Consider the following 17,144-nt stretch of genomic DNA (forward strand, 5'->3'; position numbering starts at 1 on the left):
TGTAGCGCGACAATGTGACGTCACAGAAGCGCCGTAACCATTTATACTCGCGCGTGGTGGTCGCAACACTAGTTGCAATATTCTCCTGAACAGAGGTGTCGCTGTTGTGAAAATATTAACGCTAACTACGTTACACAGCAGAAGAAGCTGCAGTAACAGTACCGATCCACTTGCACGACCCGACATACGCATGGTGTCGCGCTGCCTCCCCTCGTTCAGTCGTGTGTGGGCGTTTCGTTTAAAATGTCAGTTACCAGCTCATATTCAGTTCGTTTTAACGTATCTTAAGTGTTTTTCCACAAATGGACCACAATTTTAGGCATGTACTTAACAGTATACAACACATTAATAGCCTAAACAAACTATGCAAGCCATTTCGAAATCTTGTTTTATTTAAACTACTCAAAGCAATCTCAAATCCTCACCAGAAACACCAACAGTCAACATATTCATCCAAATCCTAGTTTTGTTTGTTTTATGGACTACTAGGTGGTCGTGGAAGAGATCGTTAAAACATTATTTGTCTTGTAAGCAGAACCAAAGTTTCACAGGCACCGTTGTGGTAGAACAAAGGACCTACAAACTCGTCCTTTCATTGGAGAGTCGCCTCGCGTTCAACGGATTCATTTGCATAAAGCTGGGCATCGGCCAGCTTTTTGACGCGCGACATTATTTCAAATGCAGCGCTGCCTTCCCGGAATGCTTTGCAGGCGCGTTAAAGTCGCTTGACGTCACCCATAGGACTAGAGTGGAATGCGACACGACAAAAAGAAGTGTCGTGCAAGTGGATCGGTACTGTAAGAAACACTAGTAGCTAGCCTCTGTGATGGTACTTCAGACTTTGGTTGCTACTATTCACAACTACCACCATCATTATCATCTAGTTTCCAAGGTGTGTGCACAGGTAGATAGATAGATAGATAGATGGATATATACTTTAGTCATCCCGAGGGAAATTTTAATCATTTAAACAGTGAGCTGGCTAGTTAGCAGCTGGCTGAGTTTGTGTTATTTCCTGAAGTGGAAAGAGATTTTGTTCAGGCCTTAATAGATATCCTTTGTTTGAAAATAAATCATTTCTATTCTTTCCTCTTAATTCCATGTGTTGCAACTCTCGCTGGTAACTTTGTTAACTTATCCAGCAAACTATTAAAAATTCACGACTGTAACAAAACAATGCAACTCTCGCTTGCCCTCGAACTAGTCCATCTTCCTGTTTCCGCTCTGTCGCGCTCGTCTGAAAAAAAATGAGTGGTGCGCTACTTCGCGCTACCTGGCTTCAATCCTGGCGCGCAAGCAAGATCTACGTCATTTTGACGTCACGTTGTCGCGCTACCGGTCGGATGCGTCGAGTATGTAGAAGCCCTTAATGTCTAGTGACATATAAGGGCCATTTTATGATTAATTGAAATACATTTCTTACATACGGTTCCTTTAATTAGAGGACATTAGTTACAAAACAAATCCATTACCCTCCTAAAATGTGTGTGTGTGTGTGTGTGTGTGTGTGTGTGTGTCCAGTTTCTTAAACACAATGTCACATTATGCAGAGATGGCAATCTCTATGATGATTACACGCTTTGTGTGTGAGTGTGTGTGTGTGTGTCCAGTTTCTTAAACACAATGTCACATTATGCAGAGATGTCCTGTGATGTCTTTTGTATTTTATTGCAGCTTACCCTTTATCCAAAACAAATCTCTCCATTGGGAGACCTAATAAAGTAACCTTGAACCTTGAGCACTGTATGCTACTGTACTGTAAACAAAACAACAATGAAACAACATACAGTATCTCCAGGAAAATGTAATTGTAGAAAATACATCCTTCAACTGACCCCACTTCAATGTCTCTGCATGCGTTTTCCATTGTTTGTTAGAGGCAGGCAGGCATGTGGCTGGTGATCATATACTTTCCATTGTCACGCTGAAAAGAATTCTCCAATAGGTTTTTGTGTGTGGGTATTTTTCAAATTACCAGATCTGTTTTGCATTTTCAATAGAAGTATTTTCCGCAAAGATTGCAAGAGATTTAAAGGAACCATATGTAAGATTGTGGCCACAAATGGTACTGCAATCACTTTCAAATTACTAGAGAGCGCGGTGTATCCCCTCCCCCCCCCTGACTCGAGGTTGCCAACCCGGATGGTGAACTACTGACTTTGTGATTAGTAGATAGGTGGAGGGTGGCGCATCAGGCCAAAACACAACATCAACATCAGTTGAGGGCTGCAACTTCACTTTTTAAATGACAATATCCTGGCCGGACTACTGTTGTCAGTGATATAAACATTTGAAATAAACATGATTTCTTAATGTCTAGTGACATATCAGGGCCATTTTATGATTAATTGAAATACATTTCTTACATACGGTTCCTTTAAGTGTCTAATGTAAGAAACAGTATACTGTTTCGCAATAATTGTGTTGCAGAATTGCAAACAAAGTGCAAAGCAGAAAATGTGTTTATGGTTTGTATGGTTTAAGGTATGTTACACTGTGTTTAAGGTATCTTTGAAATAAAAGTTCCGGTTTTGATACTTTGGTCTAAGCATTCATTTTTAATGTGTAAGCAATGGGCAAAAACTGTAAAAGAACAAATCATTACAAAACTATTGTAACCTGGAGCTGGAGATACGTGATCATTCTGACAATATGGTGTAAACGAGTCTTATATACTAAATAAGGCCACATTTATAGATGCAAAAGATGACAGACGAGGGGATATTGACATACAAACACTTATGGGGCAGCATTGCTATCTCCATGAAACAAAATCTGACAACTTAAAGCAATGACAGTTGTAACATCTTAAGAAAGCCCTGAGATATTTTTTTTACAGATAAATGTCATGATGATCTAAATGTTGGTGTGTGACTGTGTTGGTGTTTATTAATATAATTCTCAGTGCGCGGTCCTGCCTCTTCCACGGCCCCCTCTTCTCCCTCTCTTTTGTGGTTTACTGTTGAAGACAGACTGTGCGGTGACCATGGCAACGGCCTGACCACTCCCACTATCTGAGTCCGAGCTGCTGCTGTTGCTGGTATCTACCCGGACTGCCTCCCGAGCACAGTGTTTCGGTACGGACTTGGTGCTATCTACCCGGACTGCCTCCCGAGCACAGTGTTTCGGTGCGGACTTGGGAGTTTCCACTTTGTTTTCCCGAGTTGGTGCCTCCCTTTTACACTCCGTCGCCACCACTGGCTCTTCCTCAGGACCTCCCATGTAAGCAGCAGCCCCTGGTTCCTGAGACCCAAGAAAGCCTCCCTCAAATGCCCCGACAGGGTGGCTGACCGGCTCCTGCGTCTGTTCTGACCGCCCGGTCCTCCCCTTTTTCGTGTCTTTCGGCTCATCTTCGTCTTCCTCTTCGTCGGGCGCTTCCCCACGCTCCTTCCTCTTCATGCAGGTGACGGCTCGGCGCAGGCGCTGGCTTTGGATCGTCTGCCTGTCCTGCTGCTCCAGACGGAAGAAGGAGTCGATGCGCAGCTGCGTCTTAAAAAGAGAAATGAGGAAAGAGAAGCCAAAGTCATCAGAGTGCTCTCGTCTAGAGCAGTGGTTCTCAAATGGGGGTATGTGTACCCCTGGGGGTACGTGAAGGCACTCCAGGGGGTACGTGATATTTTGAAATATACATATCGTTTGCAAAATATACAATCATTTGCAATAAACTTAGTCGTGGATTATTAAAATTGTAAATGTTCAAAATATTTTTTTTCCAAATGTTTGAGTTTTGTATGTGTTTATCAGTTCCAAAGTTTAATAAATTAGACACTGATGGCACAGTGCTCTGTTTTTTTCTGAAGTAAAAATGCTTTGCGCTGGTTAGGGGGTACTTGGCTGAAAAAATATTTCACAGGGGGTACAACACTGAAAAAAGGTTGAGAACCACTGGTCTAGAAGATGTGACTGTATGTATATGTGTACTATATGTGTCCATATGTGCATGTAATACTTGTTGCGAGTTCAGCTGCTTCAGAACAGGCTGCAGAGTCTCCTCAGTCTTTCTACGGGTCCAACCGAAACGATTTTGACAAAATGTAGAGGCCTCAGTTAAAGATTTACAACGTGTGGTGACAAACAAACAGAACTCAACACCCACATCACCTCTAACCAGAGATGTTATAAGGGAGGAGGCAAAAAACCCCAAAGAATCTTCCATAGAAATCTATGGGGTTAGGTCGTAACTGCAATATGGCAGTTGTCTACAGACCCTTTCAAGAGAGTTCCATTCTCAGCATCATAGTTGGCCCCACAAGACTTCCTTTTTAACATTCCATATGTTATCTTAATGCAGAGGAAGTAGATTGGGGCCCAAATAGAACGTTCAAGCATTGTTTTTGTTTTTATTGTTGAAAGGGTCTACACAACAACTGCCATATTGGTAAGTAACCATGACGTTTTGCCTTCTGTTTACTTCCCCGTCACCATGGTAATATATATGCAAGTAACACACAAACACAGAGGAAGGATATTCCTTGAGGAGATCCAGATGTGGGCGGCCCCAACTGAAGGATCCTTCCGATGGGTCTACAGCTGGATGCAGGTACGCCTGAGCGACCGCTGGGTTTGGGAAGCCTGGATGAAGCTTCAGGCCTCTCAGCTTCCGTTTCACTTTGGTGTCTTTGGGGTTGGACACCAGCTTCTTATTCTGCTGAGCTTCTGCCCACCACTTGCTGAATTCAGAAGAAACAAGTTGAAAACAATACATCTGTTGTTTATGCTTTCATTACAAGACTAAGACATATTCTAATATAATCATGAAATCTCACCATTATACAGTACAACCTCACTACAACCAATTACACTTGGGGGAGGGGGGGGGCTAACATTCTGTACATATCTGTCTTTATTTTTCATACTGAATATCCACATTTATTCTGTTTTCTTATTTTATATTCTACTATTATAATGTTACTGCTACTACATTGCACATATCTGTACATGTTGTGTATACATTGTTCATATTACATAGCCATATTTATTCTGCTCTTAAGGTAACTGCTAATACAGTCTGAACCACCTTCTGTAAATCAACTGTATACTACTGTCTACACTGCACTATATTTATTGTCCTGTCTATGTACCATCTGGCTATACTTTGTATATCACATTGCACTTTTCTGCTTTTTTTTTGCACTTCTGGTTGGTAGAATGAACCAGATTGGTCATTTTAGCCAGGACACCAGACAACCCCCTACTCTTTGTGAGAAGTGCCATGGGATTTTTAATGACCTTGTTGAGGTCAGAACCTTCTCGTCTAAAGGTCGGCATCTCGTACAACAAGGTGTTTTCATCATTGCACTGGAGTATTGGGATTGTTCTATGACCATGTTCCATGTTCAATGTTCTATGAGGGAAGACTGCCCCAAACTAACCCACCAACACCACCTCCAGCAGCAACTGAATTTGCCAGGAGGTCTCCCACCCAGTACTAACCATACCCACACATGCACTTGTACAATACATGATGTATCAATACACTGTCTGAAAATGCATGGTATAGGCAACGAGCATGAAAGGCTCTCTGTGAGCTTGTTTGTTTCCGATGGAGCCAGGTTTGAACCTGCCGCTATTGTTAATGCAATTAGTGTCTACACGGATCCAGTTGGGTGTTGCACCTAGTGAATCAGCATGTTACGATAAAAAAGGATTAATGAGTTTTGTTAAAATTGATATTATTGGCCCCAGCCTGCACGTACGCCGGCAACCCGGGTTCGGATCGATCCCACCCCTGACTCTCTCTCCCGCTCGCTTCCTGTCATTCTCCACTGTCCTATCTCATTAAAGGCATAAAAAGGCCAAACTAATATACTTTTTTTTTTAAATGATATTATTGGGCAAACAAGACATTCAGTGTTGGAGTGAAGATGTAAGGAGCCTAGCCTACAAATCTAGACGCACCCTAGCGGCAGCAAATGTAATAGTCTAGCAACTCTCCGTTGGCTTGCGAGCTAGAAAAATTAAACTTCTATCAGGCCAATATATAGAGTATTGAGTCGTTAAGCGGGCTTAACATAATGATTGATGGCAGAGTTGCAACGGTTTGGCTTAAATTCCCTGCTACTTGAAAACAAAGAAGATGGATGTTGCTGTTGGCGAACAGTCTGACACGAGTTAAACTTTTTTTAAGTTGGCAAAAGTTTGAACTAGCCAACTAGCTCCACTGGTGGGAAAACGCATGGGACTCATAGCGCTGCCCTATTGCGTGCAGAGGGAATTTGAAAGACAACCGATTATCCCGCCCCTCGGACTGAGCACTGTGAACGGTGAGTGCCTAGACCATACATTTTAATGTGGGTCTGGCTTGTCAGGCTATAAGGAGCCGACTATAACAGCCAGGTTTGAACCTGTAACAGAAGATGCTGTAACAACAGTTAACGCTCCACCGGAAATAAATGAGCTACCTGAGGATCCTTTCGTGCACGTAGTCTATTATGTCTGACCTGAACTGCATGAGTGACTCCATTGCAGGGCCTGGAAATTCATTGAGGATCTCCATCCCTGTGACATAACCAACCCCAGGAATGCCTTCAGTATAGTCACTGCCCAGAAGATAAGCCAGGTTTATCAGCTTGGTCCGGTCTAAGCCTGTGTTACAGCAATTAAAAAAAGAAGGGAAAAAAAACCATTTCTCGTTCAAATGTTTTCTTCAGTTCATTATGTCACATTATGTATGTTACATTGTGATTAAGCATTGACTGCATATTTGGGTTCTGAAAGTCATTGAATGACAACTCTGTTTCCAGTGTTTAATTGCTTTTGGATAGTGTCATCAATCAGTGCAACAACTTAAAGGAGATCTCCGGCGATTTTTCACATAGATCTTCATTTCTCGAGGTCACCGAGTACTGTCAGTACGAAAAGAAAAAAAAAACGAAAACAAACGTTTTTACCTAGTTCGAGTTGCTACAGCCAACAGTTAAAGTAGCCAGGCAGCTACAGCACTACACTCTGGGGGCCTGAACATGGGGGCTCATGAACATGCCCCCAGAGTGTAGCACTGTAGCATATATACTGACAGTACTTGGTGACCTCAAAAAACGGAGATCTGTGTGAATTATCAACAGAGTTCTCCTTCAAACAGAAATAACAAAGGTAGTCATTTGTTGTCCACTCACCTAGCTGGTTCTTAAGGTCCGTAAACTGGTAGTGTTCCACATACTTGTTCTGGCTGAAGAAGTTTTTGTAGACGTGGCGGCCGCCAAAGAGCCAGATATCACTGTCGTCTGTGATAGTGCCGTGGGTGAGGTCTGCGCGGTCCAGTGCAGCACACTGGGCCTCAGCCTCCATCGGTGCAACCAGGAAGGGAATTCCAAACAGTCGTAAGAGCTCCTATAAACGTGGAGACATATTGGGATGTGTCATTTGCTTGATATACACAGGAAGGGTATTACATTGCTTGTGCTGTAAGTAGGGGATTTCCCACCGTGACCAATCAATAACCAAGCTTATGTACCATCAAAAACAAAATCACCAGCAAGGCAACCTTTGTGGACAAAAAACATCACCAACAGAGAAGCCTTTACTGGGGTTATCATCAAACAGGCACCCAGGTAGAATGTAAATAAAGGCAAGAAAATAAAGTATTTTGGACTGTTTTAAAAAAGAGAGTGCCTTGGAGTTTTACTTGTTTTGGATATTCTGTCTTCAGGTCTTTCTTAGTGGAGGGTAATATATGTATCTTACCTGGCTTAGTGGAGGATAACATATGTGTGGAGGACAACGTATGAGTTTTACCTGGCTTAGGTGAGGATAACGTATGTGTTTTATCTGGCTTAGGTGAGGATAACGTATGTGTGCAGGATAACGTATGTGTTTTACCTGGCTTAGGTGAGGATAACGTATGTGTGCAGGATAACGTATGTGTTTTACCTGGCTTAGTGGAGGATAACGTATGTGTGCAGGATAACGTATGTGTTTTACCTGGCTTAGGTGAGGATAACGTATGTGTGCAGGATAACGTATGTGTTTTACCTGGCTTAGGTGAGGATAACGTATGTGTGCAGGATAACGTATGTGTTTTACCTGGCTTAGGTGAGGATAACGTATGTGTGCAGGATAACGTATGTGTTTTACCTGGCTTAGGTGAGGATAACGTATGTGTGCAGGATAACGTATGTGTTTTACCTGGCTTAGGTGAGGATAACGTATGTGTGCAGGATAACGTATGTGTTTTACCTGGCTTAGGTGAGGATAACGTATGTGTGCAGGATAACGTATGTGTTTTACCTGGCTCTCCTGACACATCTGACCAGTAACGGAGGCGGCTATTCTCTCTTGTTGCTGCTGCTGCCCTCTCAGGCTGTGCTGCTCCTCCTCCAGGGAGCTCTCCAACTGCCTCAGCTCCGTCTGTAGGAATACACACAAAGACAATAAAACAAACCAGTAAGCAAACATTCTCATAACATGGAGACAAATGGACTGAAACTGAATGTTGCTTTCTCTTTTTCTGCTGGTTTGTCAACAATTTTTAATTGTTGCTTTACGTTTCAAGTGAGCACACAATGTACATGATTTTGACGGTCATTGACAGGTATTCTTTTATACTATGGAAGTCTTTTCTTACACTTAGGCATTTATTCACAGATTTCATGTGTCTCCCATATCATATATCCAACTAGTAAAAATGTTTATATAATTGCGAGGAGGTTTTACCAGGTCTATGTGGTCCCACTCGTTAGCTGCAGGTGTCGAGCTCAGTCCTTTCTCATCTTCATCCTCTCCACTCTCTTGTGACGGGCCTTCTTCAGGCTCTTTAATCATCGCTTCCTCCATCTTGTTGGTTTCCTCCTTATGGATCAGGTCCTCAGGTTGAGTCACAACAGACAGGGAAACGTCTTGCTTGAGTTCAGACTCATCAGGGTCAAGCTCCTCACTCTCCTCCTCTCCCTCGGACACTTCAATAAAGTTCTCTGAAACAGGCCGTTACGGTTCGTTATACAATGCAGGAAAGTACAAAACATTCCATTGCTTGAAGAATATGTGATCCGATAAAATGTTGTCAAATTCAAAACCAATTAATATATTTGTATATAATTATCTATTTCTGATCGAATTTGTTTCTTTCAAAGCTACTTTCTACAAAGCCTTTTAAAAAGCTGTTGAAAACCAGCAAGATAATTATGATCTTTATTGCTACTTTTACATTATTATCGAGAATAATAATAATATGAAGATAATAATATTAATACTATTATTAAACCAAGTCATCTCACGCCAGCAGCACAAAGAATTGTAAAATCAGTCTTACCTTGTGTGCTACCTTCATCGCTAGTCTCACTCTTATAGTCATCTTCGGAAGGTCTTTTCTCCTTCTCCTCAAATTTGATTCCTTGTCCATTCCCTTGTGGGACATTAGAAAGAAAGCTCTGCTTCCCAGGGTTTTCCTCAGGGGTGGTTTGTACTGTGGAGATCACTTTATGTCTTTCAGATGCAGTGCAGTGCTGCAGTGATTTTGACAGAGTAGTTGATTCTAGTTCACTAGATTCGCTTTCTGATGACGTGGTGCTTGTATCTCCTGCATCTGAAGGGATTCTGATGACTGATGCATTTATGCTCACCACTTCCCCCTGCTGGGCAGCCTTAGCAAGCACACCCTTATCCTCATCCACCTTATCATCGTGGTCCTCTGCCACAGGCGAACTTCTCTGGGCTGTACACAGTGTTTTCAGAAACACACCCTCACCCTGCTCCTGACTCTGCATGTTCTTGTTGAGCTGCTCTTGAGTGTGCAAATTCTTGTCCCCATTTAAGATGTGAGAGTCATCGGCTCCAGCATCCTCCTTCTCCTCTTCTGAACTGCTGATGACTACAGCGCCACCGTGTGGTGAAAGACTGCCATGACGCTTTTCTGTGCAGAGACTGCTCCATTCAAGGGAAGGCTCCGTGTTTAAACATTGAGGTTGCTTGGAGGTGCATTGTGGGAAGTCCATCGAGAGCCCTTTGTGATCTGGCTCTAGCATGGCGTTCTGCACAGCCAACAGCGTACGAGGAGACATGTCGCCCCAGGCACCTCCTGGGAAGTCTCTTCGCTCCGCATTGCCCTCCTCCTCCGAACTGCTGCCCATCATAGCAGCCTCTATGGCCTTCAGGGTCCGCGGCGAAGGGGGTTGAGAGTCTGATGTGGAGGCCCGGTCAGGCATGGGGGGTTTCAGAGAGGAGGGACAGTCAGACACGGAAGGTTTAGGAGAGGAGGGATGGTCCTCTTCAGGGCTCTCCTCTGATATGGGCGTCCAGAGAATGTCGGGCCGCCTGCCCTTGGGCTTCCCATAGTGGCCCAGAGGGACTGAGGAGGAGACTTCTGGCTGGCTCTCAGCAGGCTTGGTGCTCCTCTCAGACCCTAGGAGCATAGGTGACAATGTATTATAAATGTGTTATATATAAAAGTATTACACTGCTCAAAAAAATGAAGAATTTGAAAAAATTATCACATTTTTTTCAAGCTGTCCACCCTTTCCTTCTTTCTCAAACTACATTTCACAGAATGTCTGACAGACAGTTCTTGCAAAATCAAACAATCGGCACATAAAAGTCCAATGTGCGATTGAAGTGTTCCCATTTTTTGGATCGGTGTTTTATTACATATTATTATAGGTCCATTTTAGCAGCAATGTTAGGAGTTGGAGTCTCAATTCACAAACCTAGAAGAAACTGGATGTGCGTCACATGTCCCTTGTGAGACGTTTCCAAGTGTCATGACACTAAGTCAGTGTGAATGCATGAAATTGCATTTTCCCAACAGCCACAAATCTGTCATGCACATCAACAACATATACCCGTATGCATATGGGACAGCAGCGCGTAAAGAAAGGTTCCTGCAATAAATAATATATGATATTTTCCAGAAATCATGAGTTGAGTTTTATAACGATTTTAAACTCAGCAGTCTTTGGTGTGCTCCATTCTGCCCGTCACTGGACAGAACTAAAAAAAAAAACAGAAATTCTGAGGCTGAAATTCTCAAGTTCTAGAAGCAGTCATATATAATTATCCATTTTCAGACATGAACAATCTGGTCCCAGCCTGAATTCTGGCACAGCACCTGAAAACTTTAAAGTGTGTGTCCACATATAGACACCGACATGAGTGGGATGACACTTTCCGTCTCACGCACACCAGTGGCGAAATGTTCGATAAACGATGGATTTTATTGAGAGGCGCCGACAAAAAAAGAACCGAATCATAACGTACACAGTAGCAACGTGAACCAAATCCAAATGAATTTCATGATCTGAATGAAACCAAATGACAGTCCCCTTGGAGTAATAGGGTTCTATGTACATTTAGAGTAGTTCTGAGATATAGAGCTTCAGAGTTTTAAGATTCCATAGAGTTATACTGATAAGCGGAACAAACCTCTTTAGATATAATGTTCAAAAAAGCATCTACAAGAAACACCTCACCTCACCTTCTTAAGTTGTCACAGAATAAGAATATGTAAATAACTCAATTTGGCCAAAGATGTCAGATAGAACCTTATAATTCTAAGGGGACACATTGGAAAAAATAGGGCTCCACACACTGTAGATGGCAGACACACCACACAGTACACACTATCTTTCCCTGTGTGTGTGTTGCACCATTTTGGTGTGTTGCACCATTTTTAATGAGGACTCTATCTAGTATTGCAGTGTGTTTGCAATACTAGACTATACTAAATATAAGTATAACAGCCACATGCATGAGGGCTCACCCTTGATGAGGATATAGTGTGAGGAGTCTTCTGAAGCAAGGCGCCGCGTCTCCACGCTTTGCTGAGAGTCTTGGGGGAGCTCGAGGCCTGCGGAGGCCTGCTGATTCATTTCCTGCTCCACACCCTCCAGGCGCAGGTTCAGACGCCGGCGCTGTAGCAGCCCAGCCAGCTGGTACTGGGAGAAGTCACCTGCTTTCTGCAGGAAGTACGACGGAGTCACAACACTGTGTGTGTGTGTGTGTGTGTGTGTGTGTGTGTGTGTGTGTGTGTGTGTGTGTGTGTACATATGTACACATTTAAATGCAGGTTTGTATAGTGCAACTGAAAAAATGCAAAATGCTGCCTTCTGCAGGAAGTAGGGCAGGGTCACAACAACACTGTCTGTGTGTCTGTGTGTGTGTGTGTGTGTGTGTGTGTGTGTGTGTGACCTGAAAGTGAGTGTGAAGCATCCACCTCAACACATACCACAGAGCCCTGGCCAGTGGAGTGGCGTGGGTACCACAGGCTACCCCTGAGGAAGAGCCAGAGGTGTGGGTACCACAGGCTACCCCTGAGGAAGAGCCAGGGGCTCGAAACGTTGCACGCAAAATAAAAAAACCTTTCGAGGGAGCTATGTGGTGTGCAGATCACTCTCTCTTATTTTACTTTTGGAGGCATAGTTCAAAGCCTCTGAAAACTTTATCTGTATCCTAACCTGTGTCTTTCCACAACTTTATCCCAAAGCTGTTTTGACGCCACCTTTCCAACCATCTGGTGTGCTGTGGGGAATGATTTCACCCGAGCAAGTTTGTAATCAGTGCTCTAAACAGCATGCTTCAGAAATGAAAAGTAATATATTTTTTTCTTGTTATTTTAACTTTGATTTTTGGGGGATATAATGAATGATGTATCAATACTGGTAGGGGTTGGTTTCAATTTAATTTATTATGCTCAAAAGCCAAGGTATGATGATGACATACTACTGTAAAGGTGTGAATGTTTGGCTAGATGGACAGATACCCAGTCAGCCCTAATGCGTATTTGTGTAACAAGGTGAGTGCTTGAGCTACCTCTGGTGGTTTCTGGTACATGGTCCGGCGTCTCTTGGCAAACTCCTTCATGTCTTTGAGAATTTCATGTTTCATCTCCGGGGGTAACTGCGAGAACTGCTCAGAGTTTATGTCCACTGAACTAGGGTCTTCATAAATGTTCTCCTGTTACAAATACAACCATTCAAATCAATAAAAGTCATAGTAACAAATCTAATACACTTACAAATGAACCATTTGACTGAGATATACTGCTCCATCCAGGAAATTCTAGAAAATCTAGCAAATAATTTAATTTTTACATTACACAAATAAATTCATTCAAATTATGAGTTTCATCCTACATTAGACAACTAAATAGTGCATGTACTGTAACTTAACACTTGCAAAAGAACACAATGTAAAGCAGGCTGGATTCTTTCTAGGAAACAAAGTCTTATGGTACAGATTGAAAAGCATGATTATTGGACTGGCCACAATAAAAGAATTTTAAAAAAAGGCTGAAGAAAATCTCTCATAGTTCATTATGAGTGTCAAAAACCTCTAGGGATCAACAAATCAACAGTATTAAATGCATTTAACTAAACATACATTTTTGTCCATATCACCTACTGTAACTAACTACTCATCAATAACAAAGCAGCTGACAGACTGAACTTACTTGCCAGCTGTTAAGGGCCTGTGTAGACTCCTCCCACTCTAGTGCCTCTTCTTCATCAAGGCTGGTAGGCCAAACATAAATTAATGAAATCAACATGTAAGCAAGTAGTGAGGTATCCTGAAGAGATACGCACAATGTATAACATATGAAATATACAGTAGTACAACAGGCAGAGCACAGTCTTTACTGCAGGAAGACTGTTTCCAATGCACACCTGTTCTCCATCTCAACTGGCGCCGGTAATGCTGGAAGGACGTACATGTCATCAGCTTCATCTCTCCTCAGAGTAGAGATGCTGGGCATGGGTTCCTGACTGATGGGAATAAATCATGTAAACATGTAAGAACAGCTTTTCCGGCATGTCATGGTGATTCTGTATTTGAATGTTTTTTTTAATGCATTTTGAATGTTATATCTTGAATTTTATTCCTCATCTTTGAATGTAATTTCTCATTTTGTAAGTCACTTTCGATAACAGCATCTACTAAATGAATAAATGTATTTCCCTGCCATACCCAACTTGATGATCTCTGGTACCGTAACAAAGCTCTCTGTTAAATTCGATACATCACCAAACAACTGCTGTAGTAGTCATTTGGTACATCATAAGTAGCTTTGGATTTCCCTGACGTCCCCACCTGGTTTCTCCCAGTGCGGCTTTAATGGCGTGTCTCTTAAGAAGCGTCCTCAGCATTTTCTCATGTGTTTGTTTAGACTCCTTGCTCATCTCCTCTTTCCGTTGTCTTCTGATGGCCTGAACAACACACAACAAACATAAATCAATCAATCGGCAGTTTCTAAAATAAAAATGAATATATTGCAGAAAACAGGAGCACATGTGCATTGTTGAGCAAGGGGGAATGTGGGTACATTCTTTTTTAAACACAGAACATCTACAAAGATAATACAGACCAGAGTTTGCTTCTTGAGCAGAGGTGCATCTCCGTCGAACACAAAGACAGGTCTAACACGAAAGAAGAGAAGTTTGCAGAGACGATGAAACAGAGTGAGAAGATGTGCATTCTGTACTGTGTTGCCATCACGATCCCTGACGCCCTTAAGCGCCTGGTTCAGCCAGATGCTGATGTCTGGGAGGAGGTTGTAAAGGCATTTCAACTCGAAATAATACATTACAACTGACTTGGCCAAAAGATCATTCTGAGTCGTATAACAGCATGGAAATGAACTATCAAACCGCCTTCAGATGCTACAGCAGCTCAACATCAACTAATGCAAAGATCTTCAACCGGCCTGTGACCACCATAGAGGGACCAAGGAGTTGCTTCAGGGGTTCCACCAAATTATTTGAGTCTGATTTTTTTGTTCTAAAAAAGAGCATATTCTATACACCAATGACAATAACTAATATTTTAATGACGCTGTCACAAAGTGCTTCCATACACATTATTGTTGGTCCAATTTAATAAGCAAAACAACTTTGATATTCATATTGTCAATAATTTAGGATATGGCTTTCCAAGCTTGCATGCATGGTTTTGTAGCAGTCAGAGTTGTGGACTGGGGTGTGCTACTTCGGCCATGGAAGGCAGATGGACCCCCAAGGCAGTTCAAACCCATGGTGCTGTCTGTCGGTCCACCATATCTGATGTCTTTGCTTCCATAAAAGTGATAAAAAATAAATGCAAATAAATTACCCTCAGTTGATAAAAAGCACACGTTTCATCCAATAACCATGTCAAAATGTAGGCAGAGACACATTCTGTATTGTCTCCTTCAATACGGTACCCTATTCAATTTATTTTTCACTGATTAAGTTAGGCAACTCCCTGATGCCAAAAGGATACCAACAGCCAATATTTTCCCCTCCAGCGTCTCGGGGTTGATGGGCTTCCCGGTGCTCTCCAGCAACTTCCAAAGTCCGTGTACTCCCATGGCGCTGGTCTACAACACCTGTTCAGACACATAGCCTACACAATTACACTATCAACTTACAACTACTACGAATTACTATGCACATGTGTTTAGAAGAGCAACGTGATGTTACAGCCTAGTAATAAACTGATTAGGTAACGACAGCCGGTGGTGGATGTTTTGACTATAACGTTACCAACATAGGCTACAGCAGAAAAGTAGAAATACGAGTCGTGCCTTTGATTGAGAAGACAATGGGCTCAACGGGAAGATGGTGGCAGAGCCGCTCATCTCACAATACCACATTTCTGAAGAAGAAAGGCAAAGCTGGCATGTGCTACAAGCATATACAGTAAGCCTAGTCTGTTCCATAGACGGTCTGTTACCCTCGGCGTAAACTCTTCCTGTTGGTGCGTTCGGTAAGGTACAGTTCGGATAATGTTCGGACCACATGCGTGGTTCATCAGTGAATTTTCTGTTCAATTGTTGGCCACCAACGGTTATGTTGCTCGTTTTGAAACACTGCCTCCTCATCAAACGCAATCTCACATGTCAAAGTTAATCGAATTCCCCCAGGTTTTAATGTTGGAGCTCCCACTTCATAGTGGCTCTAGCAGTTTTCCCCATAGGCTACATGTAGGGGTTTTCCGAATTTGGACCAAGGAAAATTAACCAGAGTTTTCTCGAACAAACCAAATTACCACGTGATTGGAGACGTCATTGGAAGAAAGGGGTGCGTTCGACTTGACGCAATCCTGCGCGGATCCAACACCGCCAGACTTGACATAATGCTCAAAGTTTAGACATTATTGTTGATTCCTGAAGTCAGTTGGTCCCGAGTAAGTGACATTGACCAAAGCTATGTAGGCCTACACTACATACGATCTGATTCTGTTTTACGTTCAAGTAATAACTAATACAACTAATAACTAACAACTAATAAGTGCCACTTAGATAGATAGATGTAGTATCTATCTATCTATCTAAGTGGCACTTATTAGGCTGTCAATTGCAAGCATAACAATTGGGGGAAACAAAAAGGAGACATCCCAGAAAAATTGGAAAACACTTTTTATAACATAAATCAAAGAAAGAGTCAAAGAGGCTTTTATTTCAGTTCCTTTAAGCGCTTTTTGCCTTGCACATGATTGCTAAGGCTGATGACACAAATGGCAGGCCGCAATTTGGACGTAAAAAATGCTTCAAGCTATGCGTGCCACTGTTTGAATCATTTCGTTCATTGAAAATGGGCAATGAATGGAGTCACAAGATCAAAATCAGCTTGGAAGATGTGGGTGAAAGCCTCGAAAGCCTGTTTCTAGGTGATTTTTCTTCATCCTACTAGTTTTCTCATACTGTCTAAGAGAAACATGGAGATAATCAGCACACATGTTTAGGAAAACTGAGTTATTGTGTCATTCCATGCCAAATTAGCATTGCAGGATCTCAGACTTTGCTCAATGTTTGTTCATGTAATGTTAGGGTGTAGATTTTTCCACCAGCATTGATGCTGACTTCGCAAGCATAGCCTACCCAACTTCATTTATGTGCACCTCTGGTGGCATTTCCTTATGTTAATTAAAGAGTAATTTACAGTGAAACTGATATTAGACACATTAGTAGATTGAAAAGACCTTCATATGATTGGTAGGTCTACATATTACAGCATGGAAGCAAATAGAACATAAAGTACAACTCTGCACACCGTACATCCGAGGAGTGTATCCCAAAGTTAACGGCTGTACCAATCAAGTGCCCTCCCACTGCCACATGTGACTATGAATGGAGTGACTGTGGTGGAGTGGGAGTTAATAGAGTTCTGTGTTAGAAAGGCCCACAAGGAGGATTTACCAAAACCTGACACGGGTCTCTATAACAGCCACATCAGATTTGA

At 42.4% G+C, this 17,144-nt stretch overlaps 1 protein-coding gene across 1 annotated transcript; it reads right to left on the reverse strand.

The window, feature by feature from the left end:
* Positions 1-1,585: 1,585 nt before the first annotated feature.
* Positions 1,586-15,880, reverse strand: ercc5 (excision repair cross-complementation group 5). The gene is made up of 16 exons (XM_076302908.1): positions 15,488-15,880; positions 15,184-15,289; positions 14,291-14,466; positions 14,017-14,132; positions 13,593-13,691; positions 13,379-13,439; positions 12,739-12,882; positions 11,690-11,885; positions 9,248-10,336; positions 8,653-8,909; positions 8,227-8,346; positions 7,116-7,329; positions 6,441-6,585; positions 4,470-4,670; positions 3,950-4,034; positions 1,586-3,489 (listed from the first exon to the last, which is right to left on the reverse strand). The coding sequence occupies exons 2-16, from the start codon at positions 15,269-15,271 to the stop codon at positions 2,902-2,904; spliced, it is 3,579 nt and encodes a 1,192-aa protein (XP_076159023.1). The 5' UTR covers positions 15,272-15,289; positions 15,488-15,880; the 3' UTR covers positions 1,586-2,901.
* Positions 15,881-17,144: the final 1,264 nt, after the last annotated feature.

This window comes from Alosa pseudoharengus, unplaced genomic scaffold, assembly GCF_046254945.1.
Source record: "Alosa pseudoharengus isolate Yale_2024_CS ecotype anadromous, Long Island Sound unplaced genomic scaffold, YU_APseudo_1.1 YU_APseudo_1.1_scf_24, whole genome shotgun sequence".
Taxonomy (NCBI): Eukaryota; Metazoa; Chordata; class Actinopteri; order Clupeiformes; family Clupeidae; genus Alosa; species Alosa pseudoharengus.

Excerpts from the sequence above, each read along its gene's own strand:
- ercc5 (XM_076302908.1), bottom strand. The coding sequence starts at position 15,271 with ATGGGAGTACACGGACTTTGGAAGTTGCTGGAGAGCACCGGGAAGCCC. Across the intron at positions 11,886-12,738 it reads TGTACCAGAAACCACCAGAG|AAAGCAGGTGACTTCTCCCA; the intron begins GTAGCTCAAGCA and ends TACTTCCTGCAG. Across the intron at positions 10,337-11,689 it reads ACACTATATCCTCATCAAGG|GGTCTGAGAGGAGCACCAAG; the intron begins GTGAGCCCTCAT and ends CTATGCTCCTAG.